Source organism: Juglans microcarpa x Juglans regia, chromosome 1D, assembly GCF_004785595.1.
Source record: "Juglans microcarpa x Juglans regia isolate MS1-56 chromosome 1D, Jm3101_v1.0, whole genome shotgun sequence".
Taxonomy (NCBI): Eukaryota; Viridiplantae; Streptophyta; class Magnoliopsida; order Fagales; family Juglandaceae; genus Juglans; species Juglans microcarpa x Juglans regia.
The window spans coordinates 41,648,772-41,667,003 of record NC_054594.1 but is presented as its reverse complement, the minus strand read 5'-3'; the positions used below and the strand labels follow the sequence as shown (position 1 = coordinate 41,667,003).

At 34.9% G+C, this 18,232-nt stretch overlaps 3 protein-coding genes across 3 annotated transcripts; 1 reads left to right on the top strand and 2 right to left on the bottom strand.

The window, feature by feature from the left end:
* The first annotated feature begins 481 nt into the window (after positions 1 to 481).
* LOC121259038 (beta-fructofuranosidase, cell wall isozyme-like) lies at positions 482 to 3,671 on the top strand. The gene is made up of 7 exons (XM_041160521.1): positions 482 to 768; positions 911 to 919; positions 1,037 to 1,899; positions 2,028 to 2,186; positions 2,351 to 2,589; positions 2,676 to 2,766; positions 3,203 to 3,671. Exons 1-7 carry the CDS (start codon positions 594 to 596, stop codon positions 3,377 to 3,379), a joined length of 1,713 nt encoding a protein of 570 aa, XP_041016455.1. The 5' UTR covers positions 482 to 593; the 3' UTR covers positions 3,380 to 3,671.
* Positions 3,672 to 4,201: 530 nt separating this feature from the next.
* LOC121260015 (nucleosome assembly protein 1;4-like) lies at positions 4,202 to 8,269 on the bottom strand. The gene is made up of 12 exons (XM_041161875.1): positions 8,045 to 8,269; positions 7,779 to 7,822; positions 7,311 to 7,406; positions 6,613 to 6,705; positions 6,319 to 6,406; positions 6,175 to 6,236; positions 5,905 to 6,089; positions 5,640 to 5,817; positions 5,470 to 5,513; positions 4,777 to 4,987; positions 4,622 to 4,639; positions 4,202 to 4,515 (listed from the first exon to the last, which is right to left on the bottom strand). The coding sequence occupies exons 1-12, from the start codon at positions 8,109 to 8,111 to the stop codon at positions 4,453 to 4,455; spliced, it is 1,149 nt and encodes a 382-aa protein (XP_041017809.1). The 5' UTR covers positions 8,112 to 8,269; the 3' UTR covers positions 4,202 to 4,452.
* Positions 8,270 to 9,979: 1,710 nt separating this feature from the next.
* LOC121260199 (glyoxylate/succinic semialdehyde reductase 2, chloroplastic) lies at positions 9,980 to 15,627 on the bottom strand. Its single transcript, XM_041162044.1, has 13 exons — positions 15,363 to 15,627; positions 14,642 to 14,723; positions 14,341 to 14,406; positions 13,373 to 13,448; positions 13,238 to 13,293; positions 12,422 to 12,506; positions 12,218 to 12,278; positions 11,814 to 11,866; positions 11,666 to 11,736; positions 11,495 to 11,567; positions 10,580 to 10,684; positions 10,292 to 10,503; positions 9,980 to 10,181 (listed from the first exon to the last, which is right to left on the bottom strand). The coding sequence occupies exons 1-12, from the start codon at positions 15,550 to 15,552 to the stop codon at positions 10,336 to 10,338; spliced, it is 1,086 nt and encodes a 361-aa protein (XP_041017978.1). The 5' UTR covers positions 15,553 to 15,627; the 3' UTR covers positions 9,980 to 10,181; positions 10,292 to 10,335.
* Between the last annotated feature and the right edge of the window lie 2,605 nt (positions 15,628 to 18,232).

Genomic DNA, 18,232 nt, shown 5'->3' with positions numbered 1-18,232 from the left:
CTGAGCACAATATTCTTTTTCTGAACAATGTTTTCTCCCCAGTAATAATGCTGAAATATTCTCTGTCGATTTCCTGTATGCACCCCTATATATATATTACCCAAATACAGGAAGCTTTTTATATTATTTTTTCAAATAGAGCAATGCAAATACGATGCTTGTTGTCCATCCTGTAATTTCCCTCATAAACATAATTATTTTTCTACTTGCCTTAATGCCTGGTTTAGTACCCACAGCAATTGCTCTCCTGTGATCTAATTTATAAGCTCATGTTCTTCAGATCCGACCATAACTCTGCAGTTGCTTAACAAATCAATGTCTTCGATGTGTTCGTATGTATATATATAAATATATATATATATATATATATATATATATGTCACACCACAGTTAATGTTGACTTTTGACTTAACTTAATCCCCATATTTCGTGGATCCTTCGCCCCTTGCAACTGTGTTTCTCTTATTTGAAAATTATTTTAGGCCTGGTGAAAAAAGAACTTTATCCTCTCAAGATTATTCACACCTTCAAAGCTCTCTCTTTATAAATAGTCTAGTATTCATTACCTTTCCTCTCATTCTCACAAAGCAACCATGGCCATCTCTTATGCTTGGCTGGTTTTCTGCTTTCTCTTTCTCCGCCATGCTGTTGTTGAGCTTGAAGCTTCCCATCATGTTTACAGAAACCTTCAAGTTTCTTCATCTCCTTCTGAACATCAGCCTTATAGAACTTCTTATCACTTCCAACCCCCCCAAAACTGGATCAATGGTATTTCTTTCACCCTTTGTTTTTACTTTCTTTGCTGTCTCATTTTCCGACTTCATATCTCTAACTGTGTTTCGTCCTTGTTTTTGTCATCTTGACATGTTCTGATTCTGGAACGGACAAATGGGTGTCTTTGGATATGCAGATCCCAATGGTCAGCTCTTTTCCTATTTGGTCTTCCAGTTTTTTTTTTTTTTTTTTTTCTCTCTCTCTTTTTTTTTTTTTTTTTCCTAAAGGTTTTCTTTCAACTTCTTGTGATTCATGTCTGCAGGACCAATGATTTACAGGGGACTTTACCATCTTTTCTACCAATACAATCCCAAAGGTGCAGTTTGGGGCAACATTGTCTGGGCCCACTCTACATCAACGGACTTGGTGAACTGGACCCCACATGAGCCGGCCATCTACCCATCACAGCCGTCCGATATCAATGGCTGCTGGTCTGGCTCCACCACAATCCTCCCCTGGGGCACCCCAGTTATTCTCTACACAGGAATTGACCCCCAGAATCGTCAGGTCCAAAATTTGGCCATTCCCAAAAACCTCTCTGATCCATACCTTAGGGAATGGGTCAAGTCCCCCAAAAATCCATTGATGGCACCCACTTCGGCTAACCAAATCAATTCAAGCTCCTTTAGGGACCCAACCTCTGCTTGGTTAGGCCCTGATGGCACTTGGAGACTGATCATTGGAAGCAAAAGGCACACCAGGGGATTAGCTATTCTTTATAGAAGTAAAGACTTCATTCGTTGGGTTAAATCCCAGCACCCACTTCACTCGGCAAAGGACACCGGAATGTGGGAATGCCCTGACTTTTTCCCGGTTATGGTCAATTCCAAACTAGGTGTTGACACATCAATCGTGGGTCCGGATGTTAAACATGTGCTCAAGGTGAGCTTGGACGACACCAAACACGAGTACTACACGATTGGAAGTTATAACCTTGGCAAGGATATCTACGTTCCGGACAAGGGGCAGGTGGACAGCGATTCAGGGTTGAGATATGATTATGGAAAGTATTATGCTTCAAAAACTTTCTTTGACAGCGCAAAGAACAGAAGAATTTTGTTGGGTTGGATCAATGAGTCTTCGAGTGTCGATGATGATATTAAGAAGGGATGGTCTGGAGTTCACGTAAGTCTGTCAATTATTGCTATATAGAAAGGTCTAGGCCTACCAACTTACAGAGTTGGACTATAGCAGAAATCAGCATTTGTTTGAGCTTTATTAATCGAAGCTGTTTTTTGGAGCACATTTTGCAGGCAATTCCAAGGACACTTTGGCTGGATACATCCGGAAAACAATTGGTACAATGGCCCATAAGAGAAATTGAAAAGCTGCGTGGACACGTAGTCCACTTGCCTAAGCAAGTGCTTGAGGGAGGATCAGCACTCGAAGTTTCTGGTGTCACAGCAGTGCAGGTGAATGCTTTTTGGTTGTAATTCAGCAATGGGATCTTAGAATTACGTGTAATTACAGATATAGTTTCAACACATCAATAGATTGATAGAATGATATTGTCTGTCATTAGTGCTCCTATATACTGCGCTAAAACAGTGATTTTCTTTGTGTTCTACATCCACAGGCTGATGTTGAGGTTTCATTCGGAATAAGTGAGTTGGAGAAAGCAGAAGTGCTGAACCCAAGTTGGACAAATCCACAAGTGCTGTGCAGCAAAAAGGGTGCATCAGTTAAAGGGGGTTTGGGACCATTTGGACTGCTAGTTTTGGCTTCAAAGGGCTTGCAAGAGTACACAGCAGTGTTCTTTAGAATATTCAAAGGCCAAGACAAATATGTGGTGTTAATGTGCAGTGACCAAAGCAGGTCCTAACAAAACTTCAAAACAAAAACCAAAAAAAAAAATTCATAGTTTTGAACTTCTTTTAATGCTTTTTTTCTCTGGTTGATAGGTCTTCCTTGAATAATGACAATGATAAGACAAATTATGGGGCTTTTCTGGAAGTGGACCCTTCACGCGAGAAGCTGTCACTCAGAAGTTTGGTAAGTTTCTATGAAACTTCGGGAATAATATTCCAATATCTATACATTGCATTGTGAAGGTCAACCTTTCTGAATGTTCATGACCTCACCTACATTGCAGTGATGGGAAACTCTGTACAAGTATTGCCCACCAAAGTTTTTAGACATTTCAAACTCTGAAACAAGTATGCCTATAGATTTTTCTTTCCTAACATCTCACGATAAAATAATCAAAGTTTTTAAAGTATTTGGCAGTAGATTAGGTATCCTCTATTGAGTAAAGATTCAAAGATAATGTTCATACTCAAATCATTTTGACTAATGATTTTTGTTTGATATCTATGACTATTGACCATTACCATAAGTGTCTACATTTCCCATTTAATGATATGAATTTTCCATTTTGATGCGTTTGGGAGTCCTTAATTTCATCTTAATGTAAAATTATTTTCCCCAGATTGATCATTCCATTGTGGAGAGCTTTGGTGGAGAAGGAAAGGCTTGCATCACGGCTAGAGTTTACCCCACATTGGCAATTGATGATAAGGCCCACTTGCACGTTTTCAATAATGGAACTGAGAATGTCCAATTCACAGTTAGTGCTTGGAGCATGAAGAAAGCTCATCTCAGTTAGGAGTTGAAACTTTGAAGTAGATCTACCTACCTCCAGCTCCAAGAGAAAGTCATGTGGAGGAGGAGAGCAATATAATTTTAAACAAATTTTATTTTTTAATAATAAAAATAAGAGGAAATATCGCTTTTATTGATTATTAACTTCTTGCTCTGTACACTATATTTGAGAGAGAGAGAGATAGAGAGAGAGAGAAGGGTAGAGACCAGAGGAGAGCTGTGCATTGAGGGATATCTATCTAAAGCTCCCAAAGGATTCTAATAAATCATTTATATCATTTTGCTGTTATAAGTTATGTCATTCTCTCTCGATTCACATGTTTTCGAAGCTTAATTAGAAGTACATAGACTTATTTGTATGAAATACATATGAGGATTGTGAGGAACATAATCTGGGCCTTAAATGTTTATCACAATCTTCAAAAAATGGTGCTTTTAAACACCAATTTTTATGTAATAGAAGAACTCTATACAAGGAGAAGGAATGTTTCGAAATGGTATACTGCTCTTATTTCACTGTTTATATTGTAGAGTTGCATTTATACTATACTATGTTTTATGAAATAATTACGTGACTAGTTTTGGTTGGCTACATTCTGATTTTGAACAAGAGCGAGCAAGCTGCTTTATATCACACGACACAAATGCGGTTGAACGGCAGAATTCATCGTTGTGTAAACGGCAATCGTTGAATGCATCTGTTACTCTTATCAACTACCGATGCACGTTAAGGAGGGGGTTCCCCCTCTCTCCAATAAGCAAATTCACATCGCCAGACGCACCAGTTCTAGATCTCAACGCATAGGAATATATGTACACGCGTATATACATACTCCTCAGCTCCATTATATCACTTTCAATAAACCCTTTTCGTAAAATGACATGTGTTGTTTTGGTGAATTTACAAAGGTCCATTGTTCAATGTTGGATGGAACTAACCACCGAAGAAACTACCGTACATTTTACAAAGCAATCAATAAGTTAATATCCATACAAATAGTGGGTAATAAATGTGAGGGACTCCATAAAAGCCGGAAAGGGAGAAAAGACAGGAAAAAAAAAATGCAAATAAATACACTACTGCTGCTTGCATTCTGGAGGTCGCTCACCTTGCTCCCCAGCTTGTGTCCTTCCACTTTTCTGCAAAACACAATCCTTAGGTTAATTTATCACCAACTCGACATAAGAATTGCTTAGACACTCACACATCAAATCACCAGAAAACACAGACGTTAGATAATCTCACCTTGGGTCCAGTTGATAACTGCAGTAATCAAGGAAATGATGGAAAAAGAACACATCAGCAACAAATAAAAAAGAATAAAGAATAAAGAAAATCTATCTGGTATTCAAGAACTGAAATAGAATAGGGATAAGTAAAATTCTTGATAATATCTATACCTTCTTCCTGCCCTTGCCTTCCTCTTCCTCGTCGTCTTCATCGTCATCATCGTTGTCATCTTCATCCTCATCCTCATCCTCGTCCTCATCCTCTTCATTCTCATCATCCCCCTCATCATCATCATCTCCAACATCCTCATACTCCTCCTGTGCAGCCTCCCCCGTAAACCATGACACTGCATGAGGGATGATTTTATCCCGGATTGTTGATCTACACAGTAACATGAACAAAAGGTCATTTTTGGAAACAAATTCAGAGAATAGACAAAACAAATACCCCTTCCCATTCTAAATACCCATGTAAGCATTTAGACAACTGCAGAATATATAACCCTATTGAGTATTACAATTCTGTTGGTCTTATATATCATGTGAAGCATCCACTTCATCCTATGTCACCAATCGGGGAAACAACCTAGATATGTTTCAACAATATGTTTTTACAGCCCTTTTCATTTGCAGTGACTACATTTTCTTAAAAAGCAATATCAGACTAACCAACCCAGCCAACTCCAAAGAAATCAAGCAGGTTGATCACATGCACAACACCTCAAAATGTTAAAAGTGCATATTCTCCCTAAGGATGCCTCATCAATGGATATGCCTGGAGGCATTATTAGAAAATTAAGTTCTATTGCCCAAGCAAAAAAAATAAATAGCAAATAGTAAATAAAATAAAAAAATTCGACTAACCCAATGTCGTAGTCCTGCTCCATTTGATTTTGGAGCTCTTCAGCCTATCAATTCATCACAAAAGTAAGAAACGATTGCTTTATTGTACTTATTAAAAAAAAAAAAAAACGATAGCTTTATTATACTTCCAATTCCATTTGCATCTTGCTATACAAGGAAACCAAACTTACAGCATCTTCATCAAGATCATCATCATCCTCAGGAACCTGTGGAGGGTTAAAGAAGTTGAAGAAGCTTTGACAACTCTCAGTTTTGGTGATGGGTTTGGCATTCTTTGATCCCTTTCTTGGCTTCTTCTTCAGGAGCTTCTGCGTCAAGCTTTTCCCAGGATACCATTCAATCTCCGTCCTACAAAACACCCTGGCATGATAAGAGACTTTGGGTCGGGGGGAGAGAGAACAGAATGTTTCGTTATAAAAACAGAGATTACATTACCCAATCGCTTTCTCCAATATAGGCTCATCATCATCAATCATGTGATATGTTTTTGTAAGGATGGAGTTTTTGAAATAGGGATTAGGATCAAAGAAGAACTCCAGCTTAAAACCTCTTGGGTTGTCAATTCTATGCCACTTGACATCTTTGAGGTACTTCAGAGCCCCTTCATCATTCTCTGTGATCTGCTCCAGGAAACAGTAAATCATACTCTACAATCAATTCAACAGATGAATAACATAGATATAACGGCTTATGAAACCTTCTCACCTCCTCAGCTAATACTTCATTAGTCTTCATAGCTGTAAGCCAGAAGTCAGGCACCCCTTTCTCTGCATTGCCAGATGAAATCAAACATAAAGTACAAGGGGAAATGGTTGTAAATGGATAAAATATTTAACTCTTGAGTGATACCTTCCGCAGCTTTGTCCCCTTCTTGGTCCACAGCAGCTTCTTTTGCAACTCCTCCAACTTCAACTACACCATTCACGATCTCGTATCTCTGCAAGGACCAAATAAAAAAATGAGTTAAAAGGACATGCATGTGAACTTTGTAAATCAACAACATTTCAGTTGTATTTCAAATATATTGATACTAGGAAGTTTTGATAAATCTATATCCTGGATAACATTATAAAGAATAATGTAACTATGCCAATTGCTATGATGCAGAACTCACTTATTGTAGTATTATAGTATTATAGATACCTTCATGTAAAGTGGTTCATAAAGCTTCTGGTATTTAGCCTCCAGCGCTGCTCTCTCCTCAAAGAATTTTGCCTCAAGCTCGTCATGTTGGCTCTGGAAAGTAAGAATATGACAAGTTAATCTTCAGCCCTAAGTTTGAAGTTTCAAGCCAGCACTCCTCACACAAAGACCACCGAGTTCAAAAGAAAACTGGGTGCTTGACAAGGTGCTTGGGTGAGGCAAGATGCCATATACCCTTGAGGTGAGGCAGCTTCACAGAGGCACCAACTCAAGTGCCTTGGAACAGATGTTACAAACATGAACAATAAAATAATAGCTCTAGTCTAATTTACTTTTGTGACCCTCAATTAATCCAATACTAGCCCAACAACTGGGGTAAATATTTTTTTTTAACAATCAGCCTTTCCAAAAACAAGTATAGCAATATATACATATGTATGTATGTATTCTATACCATAACAATGTATCAAGCATTGCATTAGTCATTCCAATATTATACTGAAGTATGCAATTAAGTCAATTGAGTGATATACTTGAGCGTGCAGACTTTGTCCAAGGTATCATTAAGACTATATTTATAATGCTTTTATGGATGGTATTTATCCTACTTCAGCGAACCAAAGTCCAATATTTTTTTAAAAAAGATTGATAACTTTACAGACAGACCAATAACGTATAGACTTTGCAGGCAAGCTAACCTGAATCTCTCTCAGAACCTCAACACGCTTCCTGACTTGGGGTGACAGGGTTTCTAGAATATCTGAGCTCCCCACAGCCAAACTCTGAATCTTATCCTGAAAAGTATCCAACAATGCATTACCAGAAAAATATTTTTTATAAGTACATCATCAGAAAAATAAAACCAGGAATCAAAAAATGTGTGGCACTGATATTAATACGTTTCCAAGTACAAAAAAAAAAAAATTTATTGAAAACGAAAAAGAATCTGGAAGGACTGGTTCTTTTCCCGGCACTTTCGCTTGCTTCTTCGAACAAGCACAAGGCCTTTTTTATGCTAAACTAGATTTTAGAAACCGCCACCAAAACATATTTTTGCCATCATTTTCATTATCCTCTTGCCCAAAACAGAAACCAAATTTCGTTTTCATGGATAAGCAATTTAGCCATACCAAACACATGTTTGTTTTGCACAAAGAAAAACTTGCCTTAAGCGCATTAACAAGACCAGCTCGATCCTCCTCACTAAGAGCTATACACAACAACAAACATATCTTAGAGCTCATATCAGGTTCAGTAGAAGAAAGCCAGTATCCACTTTTGTTAGATAGTATACACACATGTTCGATTTTGTAACTAATATAAAATTCAACGCGTTTCACACAATAAAATGGGGAAATAATACACTGATACAAGAAAAAAATAAAGGAACAGAGCTTGGAGAGAATGATTAGGGTTCAAGGTGCGGTAATACCGGCGGCAGCGGCTGGGAGAGCGGAGTCGAGATCAGACAAGTCCAAGTTGTCCTTGTTGTTACTCATTGTATTTTTTCCTTTTTCGTTTTGGCTGTTGTTTGGGAGGGGGAAGAACAGGCAAACCCTATAAGAGAGAGAAAATGAGGGAAACTGGAGGAAGAGGGAGGGAAAATTATTGAGACCGAGTTGAACGAGTGTTTCTCCCCCTCACGTTTTCAACTTTCAAAGGGCTTTTATACGACGAAGATGATGATGATGAGCGTGCGGTGTCACACTTGCGGATAGAGAGCGTCTCGTGCACGGCCCAATATTTATATTTATATTTATATTTATTTGATATTAAAAAAAGGTAATGATAGGCTTACATTTTCTTTACTACTATTACTTTACTATCCAATTATTTTTTTTCTTTTTGCTTTTTGAATCTGAATTAAAAATTTCATTAAATAATTTTCTTATATAATTTAGAAGAAAATAAATTCAATGAACCAACATAATCATGTAATTTAATTAAAAATAAATTTAATTTTATAAAAATTGATCTTCTTTTTTTTTGAGAAAATTTAATAAAAATTAAATTTATTTTGAATTAAATAACATTATTATATTTGTTGATCGAATTTTTTTCTTCTAAATTATGCAAGAAAGTCATATTCTGAAATTTTTAATCCAAATTTAAATAGCAAAAAAAGAATATAAAAATAACTAAGTAATAAAACAATAATAAAAGAGATATAAAAGTATCATTACCCTTATAGAATCTTGGGCCTCTGTCCCCTTGTTGAAAAAAAAAAGATAATGATACCCTTATTTCCTTTATTACTTTTTTACTACCTATCTATTTTTTTTTAATCTGGATTAAAAATCTCAGAACATGATATTTTTACATAATTTATAAAAGAAAAATTCAATTTTATAAAACTTGACTTTTTTTTGCTCTAAGTCAATTTTTATAAAATTGAATTTATTTTGAATTAATTTACACAATCACGTTGATTGATTGAATTTATTTTTTTATAAATTATGCAATAAGATCATATTCTGATATTTTTAATCCATATTTGAATAACAAAAGGAAAACAATAGATAGTAAAACAGTAGTAAAAAAAGTATAAGGGTATCATTACCTACTCTTAAAATATGTAAGAAGGTTTCTTATTTTATTTTATTGTTAACAATTCATTTTAAATATCATATATTTGAGTAATGTCATATACAAGTCATGAACACTCTTTGAAAAAATGTGTGATCTATTATTAAAAAAATAAAAACTTCAAGTATAGTTCATATTTATTTATTTTTTTCAAAATAAGTGCATGAAGTTTGCAAATTTTAAGACTACAAATATCATTTCTTTATAAGAAATGATAGTTGCAGTCGTATGTGTGCAAACGTTACGCAATCACTTTGAAAAAAATAAATAAATACAGACTTGCATGAAAAAAAAATTTTAATAGTAGACCCACTCTTTTCAAAGAGTCTGCACGACGCTTATATATTTCACGACCATATGTAGCATTACTCTTTTATTATTTCAAGATATAAATATAAAAAGTTATTTGAGTGCAATTAGATCACGTACATTCCCTTTCCAAAAAAGTCATAATTTTTATTAATCTTACTATTCCATTCATTAATATATTATCTAATAAAAACAAAAGAAAATCCTCATCTAATACTGTAATTTTCTTTTTTGAAAAACTTTCCTATTCTAATTTTTTTTAAAAGGCATAATAGTAATGCTGTTACAAAATATTCATTTATATTCTACATATTATATACTTCTAGATAAGATTATTTATTTTCCATTTCTTTCCCTTCCTTTTTGTTTAGAACATCCAAAACATAAATATTGCATTCATTCCATTCATTTCCTTTATATTATTTTCCGTTCCATTTCATTTCCCCGAACTCCCAAGCAAAGCCTAACCCCAAAAAGGAAATTTTTTATATATTTATTAAAAAATATTATTGAAATAACATAAATATCAGGAGCTATTGTACAGATGAAATTTCAGACGTCTCATGGGACAGTGAAAGTTACAAATTTCTGGAGAAATTGAATCCGAGAAATACGTTTCTATTACGCATGTCATCAAGTATTTCGCTTACGCAAGTGGATTCAGTCGTGGCCCCCTACAAGAAACACACAAACCACATGAAAAGCATCCAAGGTTAAGAACACCAAAAAACAGCCTACATTTTCATCCGAACAACTAAATATCATATAATCTCCTTCTTATCACCTGTTGTAAAACAAATTAATCCTGATGCAAGATGAACACTTCTTCTATTTTGCAGAGTTCTGCGATTTAGCTTTCAATGCTTCGATGACGGCTGAAAAGTCGTGATCACTAAGGCCATGAGATTTTGCAACCTTATACAGTTCATTTGCAGCTGCTGCAATTGGAATAGACTGGGAAACAGATTCTGCTAATCCTAGAGCAAGCCTCAGGTCCTGTCATCGTTAACCTTGCCATTAGACCAGAGAATGTGTTGATGTGATTGCGGGACAGTCCAGCAAAATTACAAACCTTCTGCTGATGCTTCAAAGGAAAAGCGGGTGGATACAGGGATTGGATCATTGATGGTCCTTTGGTTGAGTACATTGGTGCACTAATAGCACCCTGTGAGACAACCTGCAAAGATTTTAAAGAAACCTTCATGACAACTTTCTTTCGGGATAGAAACTAGATTCTTAATTGGAAAGACAATGGGCAAGTAATTGTTCATGGACTACAACTATAGAGAACCTAACACAAGAAAAAAAGAAAGATTTCATCACGAGGGGACGATATTCCCTGAAAAGCCAGTGACTAATAAAATAGTGGCATCAAACCTGATTACTCTTCAGTGTGCATTGTGTGCACCACTACAGTAGATGCTATATAGAAGAACTCTTTCTTTTTTTTCTCTCTCTTTTTTTTCTATACGTATAAAAAAATCACTTTTGTGCTGTGTTAACAAGCCGTGCCTTACTTGAGAGTATGTAGAATTATCTTATACTTCAGACATAGAAAAACGAATAGGCCAAAGCAATTATTTTTTTATTTTTATTATTATTATTATTTTGCCCTTTGGACAAATGGCAACAAAACTGTTTCATTTCCAAAAAGTTTCCACCAGGCATATTAGGTCAAAGTCTTGATTAGGAGAATTTACTAGTGTGGCAAAAGTGGTGGGAGGGACCCTGAAATGGGTTAAATAATTAACTGGCTAACAATAGACAAATCCCTACACTTGACATGGTCTCATGTGACCAATCCTACATCGTATGCGCAAAATCAGACTCAACTAGCACAAACTACATGGCAGCCTGTGTCTGACTATTCTGCCACAATGATAAAAACCCACTGAGAGAGAGAGAGAGAGAGAGAGAATCAATGCAGGTGGAGTTTAATTGAAGGTGACATAGAGCCAATGATCCAGCAAGATATGGCGAGTTGTACCTCTACTAGTACGCTTGGATCCAGTCCTACTTTCTCACTGAGAAGCAATCCTTCAGAAAATGATGCCATCATACTACAAAATGTAGAAAAAAGTTAAAGGAAGCGTTTTCACTAAAACCGAACAACAGAAACACATTTATTAAGGAACTTTAGTGGAATCATATGCAGAACCTTCCCATGATCATGTTGACAACAAGTTTCATTGCCGCTCCATTTCCAACATCCCCTAGGTAAAATCTTGACTGGAAAAAGCAAAAATTTTGCAGCCAGACTTCAAATGGGTAATGAGAGTATACTAGGTTACTAGAAACGATAATACCTTCCCCATGATGTCTAGAAGTGGAGCAACCATTTCATACAGAGATTTGTCACCTGAAAAAATGCAGCCAATGGTCTATTTCTGTTAGGTTTCCTACATGGTATCATGGACATGGACTTAACAATGTATACAAAAAGCTATATTCTGAACAAAGGATATAACAAAAATGGTACAGAAATTAGGACCAGGCTAATCATATAATTACATAAAGAACGAACGATGCAAATACATCAAATTATATTCAAACGAATATTTCTTACTTATCAACAAATATATAAATAGAATTTCATAACTTTTAAATTTGATAATTACATTTGAGTTTTGTGTTAAATACGAAAAGACTTCAAGTCTGGAATCCATCAATGAATTGAATACATTGGATAAAAAAAATAGAGCTGGCCCACCTGCTGTAAGAAATATCAGTTGTCCATCTTCTGCAGGCTTTTTGGAGCCTGAAACTGGAGCCTATAGAAACAGTGCAAAAGCTTAATGAAGATTGCAGAAAATACAATTATGGTGTCCTTGAGGAGTATGTTGCAGAAAGTGCACGGTATTTGCACTTTATAATGCATTGAAAAGATTTTGAAACGATATTGAAAAAAATTCACCTCCAAAAATGATGCCCCGGTAGCTTTAATATGTCCACTAATCAATTTAGAAGTGGCACCGTCGACTGTTGAAACATCCACATACCTGCAAATGGCAACACATATATGAAAAAGTTTGAGAGGATTTTAGTAGCCTTCTCATACAGTTCTCAGAGCAGTGACTGATATATATGGTTGAGAAAATGCATATTTTGGAAGGCTCATGTTCCGTCAAGGGTGGCTTTTTTTGTTTGGACAGCAGCAATAGGGAATATTCAGACTATAGATAATTTGAGAAAGCGCGGAATGATTGTTTTGGATTGGTGCTTTATGTGCAAGAAAGAAGAGGAATCAGTGAACCATCTACTACTTCATTGTGAAATAGCTAAAGTGCTGTGGGATGGTGTGTTTGGAAGGGTTGGGCTGTGCTGGGTTATGCCAGAAGCAGTGGTTGATTTCCTAAAAGCTGGACCAACTTTCAAATGCATACTTGTTCCCAAGTGGCAGTTGCATGGAAAATGATACCTTTGTGTATTATGTGGTGTATTTGGTTGGAGAGAAATGAGAGGTGCTTTAATGATCGGGAACGCAATAGAGATGCATTATGGAAGTTTTTTATAAGCACTCTACTTTGCTGGTTCTCTGCTATTGTACTCAAGGGTGGGGCTGTAAATGAGTTCTTGTCGTCGTTTTTCTAAGTTTTAGAATGTAACTAGGTGTTTCTTGTGTATACTTCCTGTGTACTCGGGCTTCACCTATTTCATTGTGCTTAATAAAGTTCTAACTTATCAAAAAAAAAAATTGCATAAACATGAAAGGAACACGAATAGATATTACCCTTTTCTGGAACTCATTCCACTAGCAGCCCCATGCTTCCCGCAAGCAACTTCCACCTAATAAAGAGTAGCTATAAATTGTTATAACTGGGATGGTAGTGAAAGCAAGGAAAAAATCTAAATGAAACATACGCACTGCACTTTCAGGATCAGCAAGCATGGCAAATGTGACATCGCAAGAAATAGCTACTTCCTGAGGGGTTGATTTATATCTGCATAAAAGAACAACCATCGTGATAACAAAATTTCCCATATTAAAGCTCTCAGTATGGGTTTTGCGAAGTTGCGGATGAGAGCACCAACAACAATCAATGATAAACTAGTCCAGGTACATAAAATTCAACAAGCTAGAGAATGCATGTTCATGCGTCAAACACTAATACTGAACGAGATATGAAAACCACAACCTTTTAGGGCCAATAATTTTTTATATGCCTCCAATAATTTTTAATATGCCTTTCTATGAGGGGAATTCAAGCTCCAAAGGTAAGACCCCACATCATTTTTTTTATAGGAGTAACACCTCACATCCATGGAAGCATGGTAAATGGAAGCTTGGTGAATAAGATCCCATATGTCCATGACTGAGGAGTTCTTGGCCTTTATAACGATTCCATGAGCTCCAATTGTAACATTTTTTGGTCATTCTAGAATATAGGCTTAGATGTGGCTTGAATTTTATTTAGGACATTACAAATGGTATCGGAATCAATTATAACCAAAAGTACATCACATATTTGAGTGGGGGAGACTATAACACCCCTTATCTCTTCGGTGTGGTGAATGAGATCCAATATCACATACGAACGAGAAGTTCTTGGCCTTTCTAATCTATCCAAGGAACTTCAATTATGATATTGACCGGTCCATTTGGAGTGTAACTTAAACATGACTTTGACTTGGGTCATCACTCCAGATGACCAAGTCGTTAGGGTGGGTCAATAGTGATCCTTGGCCAAACCAATAGTGTGAAGTAGTGAAAGTTTAAAGTCTCAAGAATCTCATCCAATACTTGTAACATTGAGATCATCACTATTGAGGGTATTCAGCAATGATGTCAAAAGTGCATAGAGATATCAATTTGACAGCCTACCACATACTTACTTTGCACCCAAGCTGATAAGAGGATCGCATTTGCTCTTGGTCCTATTCCAAATGGTCACGTCACACCTGACATGCCAAGTAGGGGATTAAAATACAGAATAGTTATGAACTTCAATACGTCACAAACGAGAATATGACTTCAATATGTCACCAAAAAAAAAAAAAAAATCCTTGAAAATTATTGCCAAATAATCAAGTCAACTCAAGAATCCAGTCCCTATGGCATGGACATAATAAATTTTTCCAATGAATTTAATTATGGTCGGGTTTCTCGGCTAATTAAGGAAAATTTTAGTCATACCCGGCTTTAAGAAGGTTCTGTGCCATTGGAGAACCCATTATTCCAAGACCTAGAAATCCAATCCGTGCTGACAATTCATTGTCTGTAAATTCAAAAAAGGAATTGGAGTGAGAAAAGAAAAGAAAAGATTTTCCATATTCCAACACCACCACCACCGTAACTGCCACCTCGCCAATTCAATTTTTCAAGCCCCCTGCAGCCGCCACTACACACTACCACAATCCTTATCACTAACCACCAGCATCACCACCATTTTTCATCCTCCCACCCAAAAGAAAAGGAAAAACAAAAACTGAATTTGTTCTTGTCCTTGCAGCCACCGCCAAAACGATCAATGACATCAGTATTGTCAAATGCCATCACCGTGCCACACCTCAGCACAATACCTTTCCTTGTTTCCCGCCTCCACTGCCGCACAACCATACTTACATCTATCGGCAATGTTATCGTACGACATCAACTATTGCCAATAAAAGGAAGGACCATAATTCATTACAACTGTACTCAAATGCTAAATGTTTATTCCTTCAAAATAGTAGCGCCTAAAGAATCAAACAGTCGCCCTAATTCAGTAATTTGCAAAGGCTTTTCTAGCTTCCATTAAACAACAAAAGCGCCCCAAATCAGGCTCCGAAATCTTTATCCATTGAAAATATTTTTAAAAAGGGAGTAAAAAAGAGAATACCCAATAAAAGAGCCTCAAGATAGTTTAAGAGAATACCCTTAACTGAAGCATTGGGTGTCTGAGAAGAGAGAGCCTTAACAGAAAAGGCGTAGAGTGGTTTTTTGGGGAAGGAGCAACTGGGTCTTGCTCTTGATTGGTTTGGAATCTGAGGGCAAAAGCTTGAGCACATTGCCATGGCAGTTGAAGATAGTTGGCGACTGTAATTGCTCCTGACCAAGGAGGACATTTTCTAACGTTGTGAGTGACAAAGCTCGCATTTATATGCAGAGTAATACTCCTGTTTGGATAAAGGGAGAGATAGGAGGGTTTTGGGTAACGCGGTCAGCCCACTCACGAGAGACATTCCTATTCCAGTGCTGGATTGAGCACAAAAGGTAGACATTCCTATTCCATATTTTTTTTTTTTTTTAAGGAACAAATTTTTTCATCAATTACTATTCATCATCTAACATCTCACATCTTATAAAAAATATTTATACACTCTATAAAAAATATTCATATACCCTATAAAAAATATCTCCACACCTTATAAAAAGTTATGTGTAAAGTGTATGATGTAAATAATAGTTAATTTGTATCAAAATTCTTTTTCGAGTCTAATCAAAATGATTTTCATCCTCAAATAAATATCGAGCCAAACACTCCCTTGTCAGGCCAATCCTGACAATTTGCTAGAGAAATCAAAATATTAAGATATAACATAAATAATAAAAATCTATTCCTTCTCATTGATTTAAGTTTTGAAGACAAGTGATGATTTTATATAGTATCAGAACCGATATTTTAAGTTCGAATCATGACTCTACACTCTATTTCATTTAATTAAATATTTCAAGTGTTAGACTACCTGTTGAGAATAAGTTTGACATATATGTGAGAGAGAATATTAAGATATAAAATAAATAATAAAAATCTATTTATTCTTATCAGATTAACCTTTTAAGATAAATAATAATTTCACATAAAATGACTCTATTCATTATCCATCGTACGAGTCGGCCAACGGTTAATTTGTTGTGTTGTTTCCTTTGATTGAGCATTCTTACATTCACAATCCAACCATAAAACAAATGGATAGATGAGGGAATGGGAGTTCTTGTGACCAAATGTTCTTATTGTTTCATAACTCGTGAATTATGTGCACGACCATAATCAAAACCTCTGGTTTTTAATTTTAACCGTTTCGCCTGCACAATTATTTAGCATGTGCAAAAATGCCTGCCACAGGCTCACGTGTAATGTCGTGTCATGATTGTAACGTCAAAATTATTGTAAATTCTAAAAGGGAAAAATTAGTTTGCCACCCTACACTTATCGCTTAGCGGTCAAAATTTTTTTTTATTTAATGATTAAATAAATGATTTTAAATGTATTAATATATTTTTTTTATTTTTTTAAAAATATTTAAATATATTAAAAAAATAAAAAAATAAAAAAAAAAAAACCATTGAGCGATACGCCAGCGATAAGAGTGAGACGACATGGTAGCCCCACTCAATCTAAAATTACAATACTAATTGTTTTCATCATTATGATACATTTACGTCTGATTTGGATACAAAAGTGATCTCAACTCATATAATTTAATTATTATAATTTTTTTAAATTTTTACACAAAATATAATAAATAATTTTATATTTTTAAATTTAAAAATGATAATAATATTAAAAAATAATATTTTATTTAATTTTCATCTAAACTTATCTCTTCTCGACTCACTATTCAAATGGCTCGTTAATTGGCCCCCTCGGACAGCTACTAATAAACATTGGAAGTTCTTCGTAGCCTCCGATCTTCATTAGACGTTGATCTAAAACTATGAAATTGGGAGACTTTTTCTCAAAGTCTAAACTTTATTCGTGACAGTAATTGACTGGGTTCTGAGTTATTTTTATTATATATATATATATATATATATATATATATATATATATATATTGGACTCTGTTTGTCCTGTGAGTTTTTGTTAGGACTCGTTTGTTTTTACAAAATTTTTTAATTCATCTCATCTCATCATTATAATTTTTTTAAATTTTTATATAAAATAAAATAAACAATTCAACTTTTTCAAATTTTTATACAAAATAAAATAAACAATTCAATATTTTCAAATACCAAAACAAAAATAATATTTAAAATATATATTCTAATAATATTTTATTTAATTTTAAACTTTTATTTAAACTCAAATCATCTGTGAAAATAATCGAGACCTTAATATTCTGCATGTCTCTATAGGAAGTAAAATTCCCATTCAAATTTCTCAATGAAACATTGGGATATCCATAGGTTGGTTTATAAAAAGTATGGTTTGAGAAGACTGTTCTTATATGCTTTGAGGCAAAAAAACATCTCCTAGGATGTTGCCTTATGTCCCGTTTGATTATACATTTGAAATGAGATGAAAAATATATAAATAATAATAAGATAGATTGTAAATAGTAGTCAAATGATTTGAGTCAATATGATTTATGAGATTTTAAAAAATGAGAAATAAAATGTTGAATATAAATATTATAAAATTAAAATATTGTGATACTAAAATTCGTTAATATTATTTTTATTTTACGATTTGAAAAAGTTGAATTATTTTTTGTATTTTGCTTAAAAATTTGAAAAAATCACAACAATTATATAATAATCAAATGAAAAAAGTTGAAAATTTAAAAATCTGAAACTGAAAAATGATTATATTTTTTTTGATTATATTGAGATTGAGATAAAGTTGAGACCATCTGTTTATATTTAAAATTAAACGGACCTTGGGCAATTTGGCATGCTTCAAGGAATCCCTAAGGATGTACAGAGATGGGAGAGTGAGCCGTGCATATGATGACGGGGTTGACATCTTGGGGACAAAATGCAATCTGAGCTTGACGAGTGGTCATGATCAATGCATCGACTT

What these genes read in the sequence shown, in the direction of transcription:
- LOC121260199 (XM_041162044.1), bottom strand. Translation starts at nt 15,552, where the DNA reads ATGTCCTCCTTGGTCAGGAGCAATTACAGTCGCCAACTATCTTCAACT. An exon ending in TTGCTGATCCTGAAAGTGCA is followed by an intron (nt 13,294 to 13,372) that starts GTGCGTATGTTT and finishes ACTCTTTATTAG; the next exon opens with GTGGAAGTTGCTTGCGGGAA. An exon ending in GTCAACATGATCATGGGAAG is followed by an intron (nt 11,568 to 11,665) that starts GTTCTGCATATG and finishes TACATTTTGTAG; the next exon opens with TATGATGGCATCATTTTCTG.
- LOC121259038 (XM_041160521.1), top strand. Translation starts at nt 594, where the DNA reads ATGGCCATCTCTTATGCTTGGCTGGTTTTCTGCTTTCTCTTTCTCCGC. An exon ending in CTGGTGTCACAGCAGTGCAG is followed by an intron (nt 2,187 to 2,350) that starts GTGAATGCTTTT and finishes CTACATCCACAG; the next exon opens with GCTGATGTTGAGGTTTCATT. An exon ending in ATGTGCAGTGACCAAAGCAG is followed by an intron (nt 2,590 to 2,675) that starts GTCCTAACAAAA and finishes TCTGGTTGATAG; the next exon opens with GTCTTCCTTGAATAATGACA.
- LOC121260015 (XM_041161875.1), bottom strand. Translation starts at nt 8,111, where the DNA reads ATGAGTAACAACAAGGACAACTTGGACTTGTCTGATCTCGACTCCGCT. An exon ending in GTCTTGTTAATGCGCTTAAG is followed by an intron (nt 7,407 to 7,778) that starts GCAAGTTTTTCT and finishes GATACTTTTCAG; the next exon opens with GATAAGATTCAGAGTTTGGC. An exon ending in ATGATCTTGATGAAGATGCT is followed by an intron (nt 5,514 to 5,639) that starts GTAAGTTTGGTT and finishes ATGAATTGATAG; the next exon opens with GCTGAAGAGCTCCAAAATCA.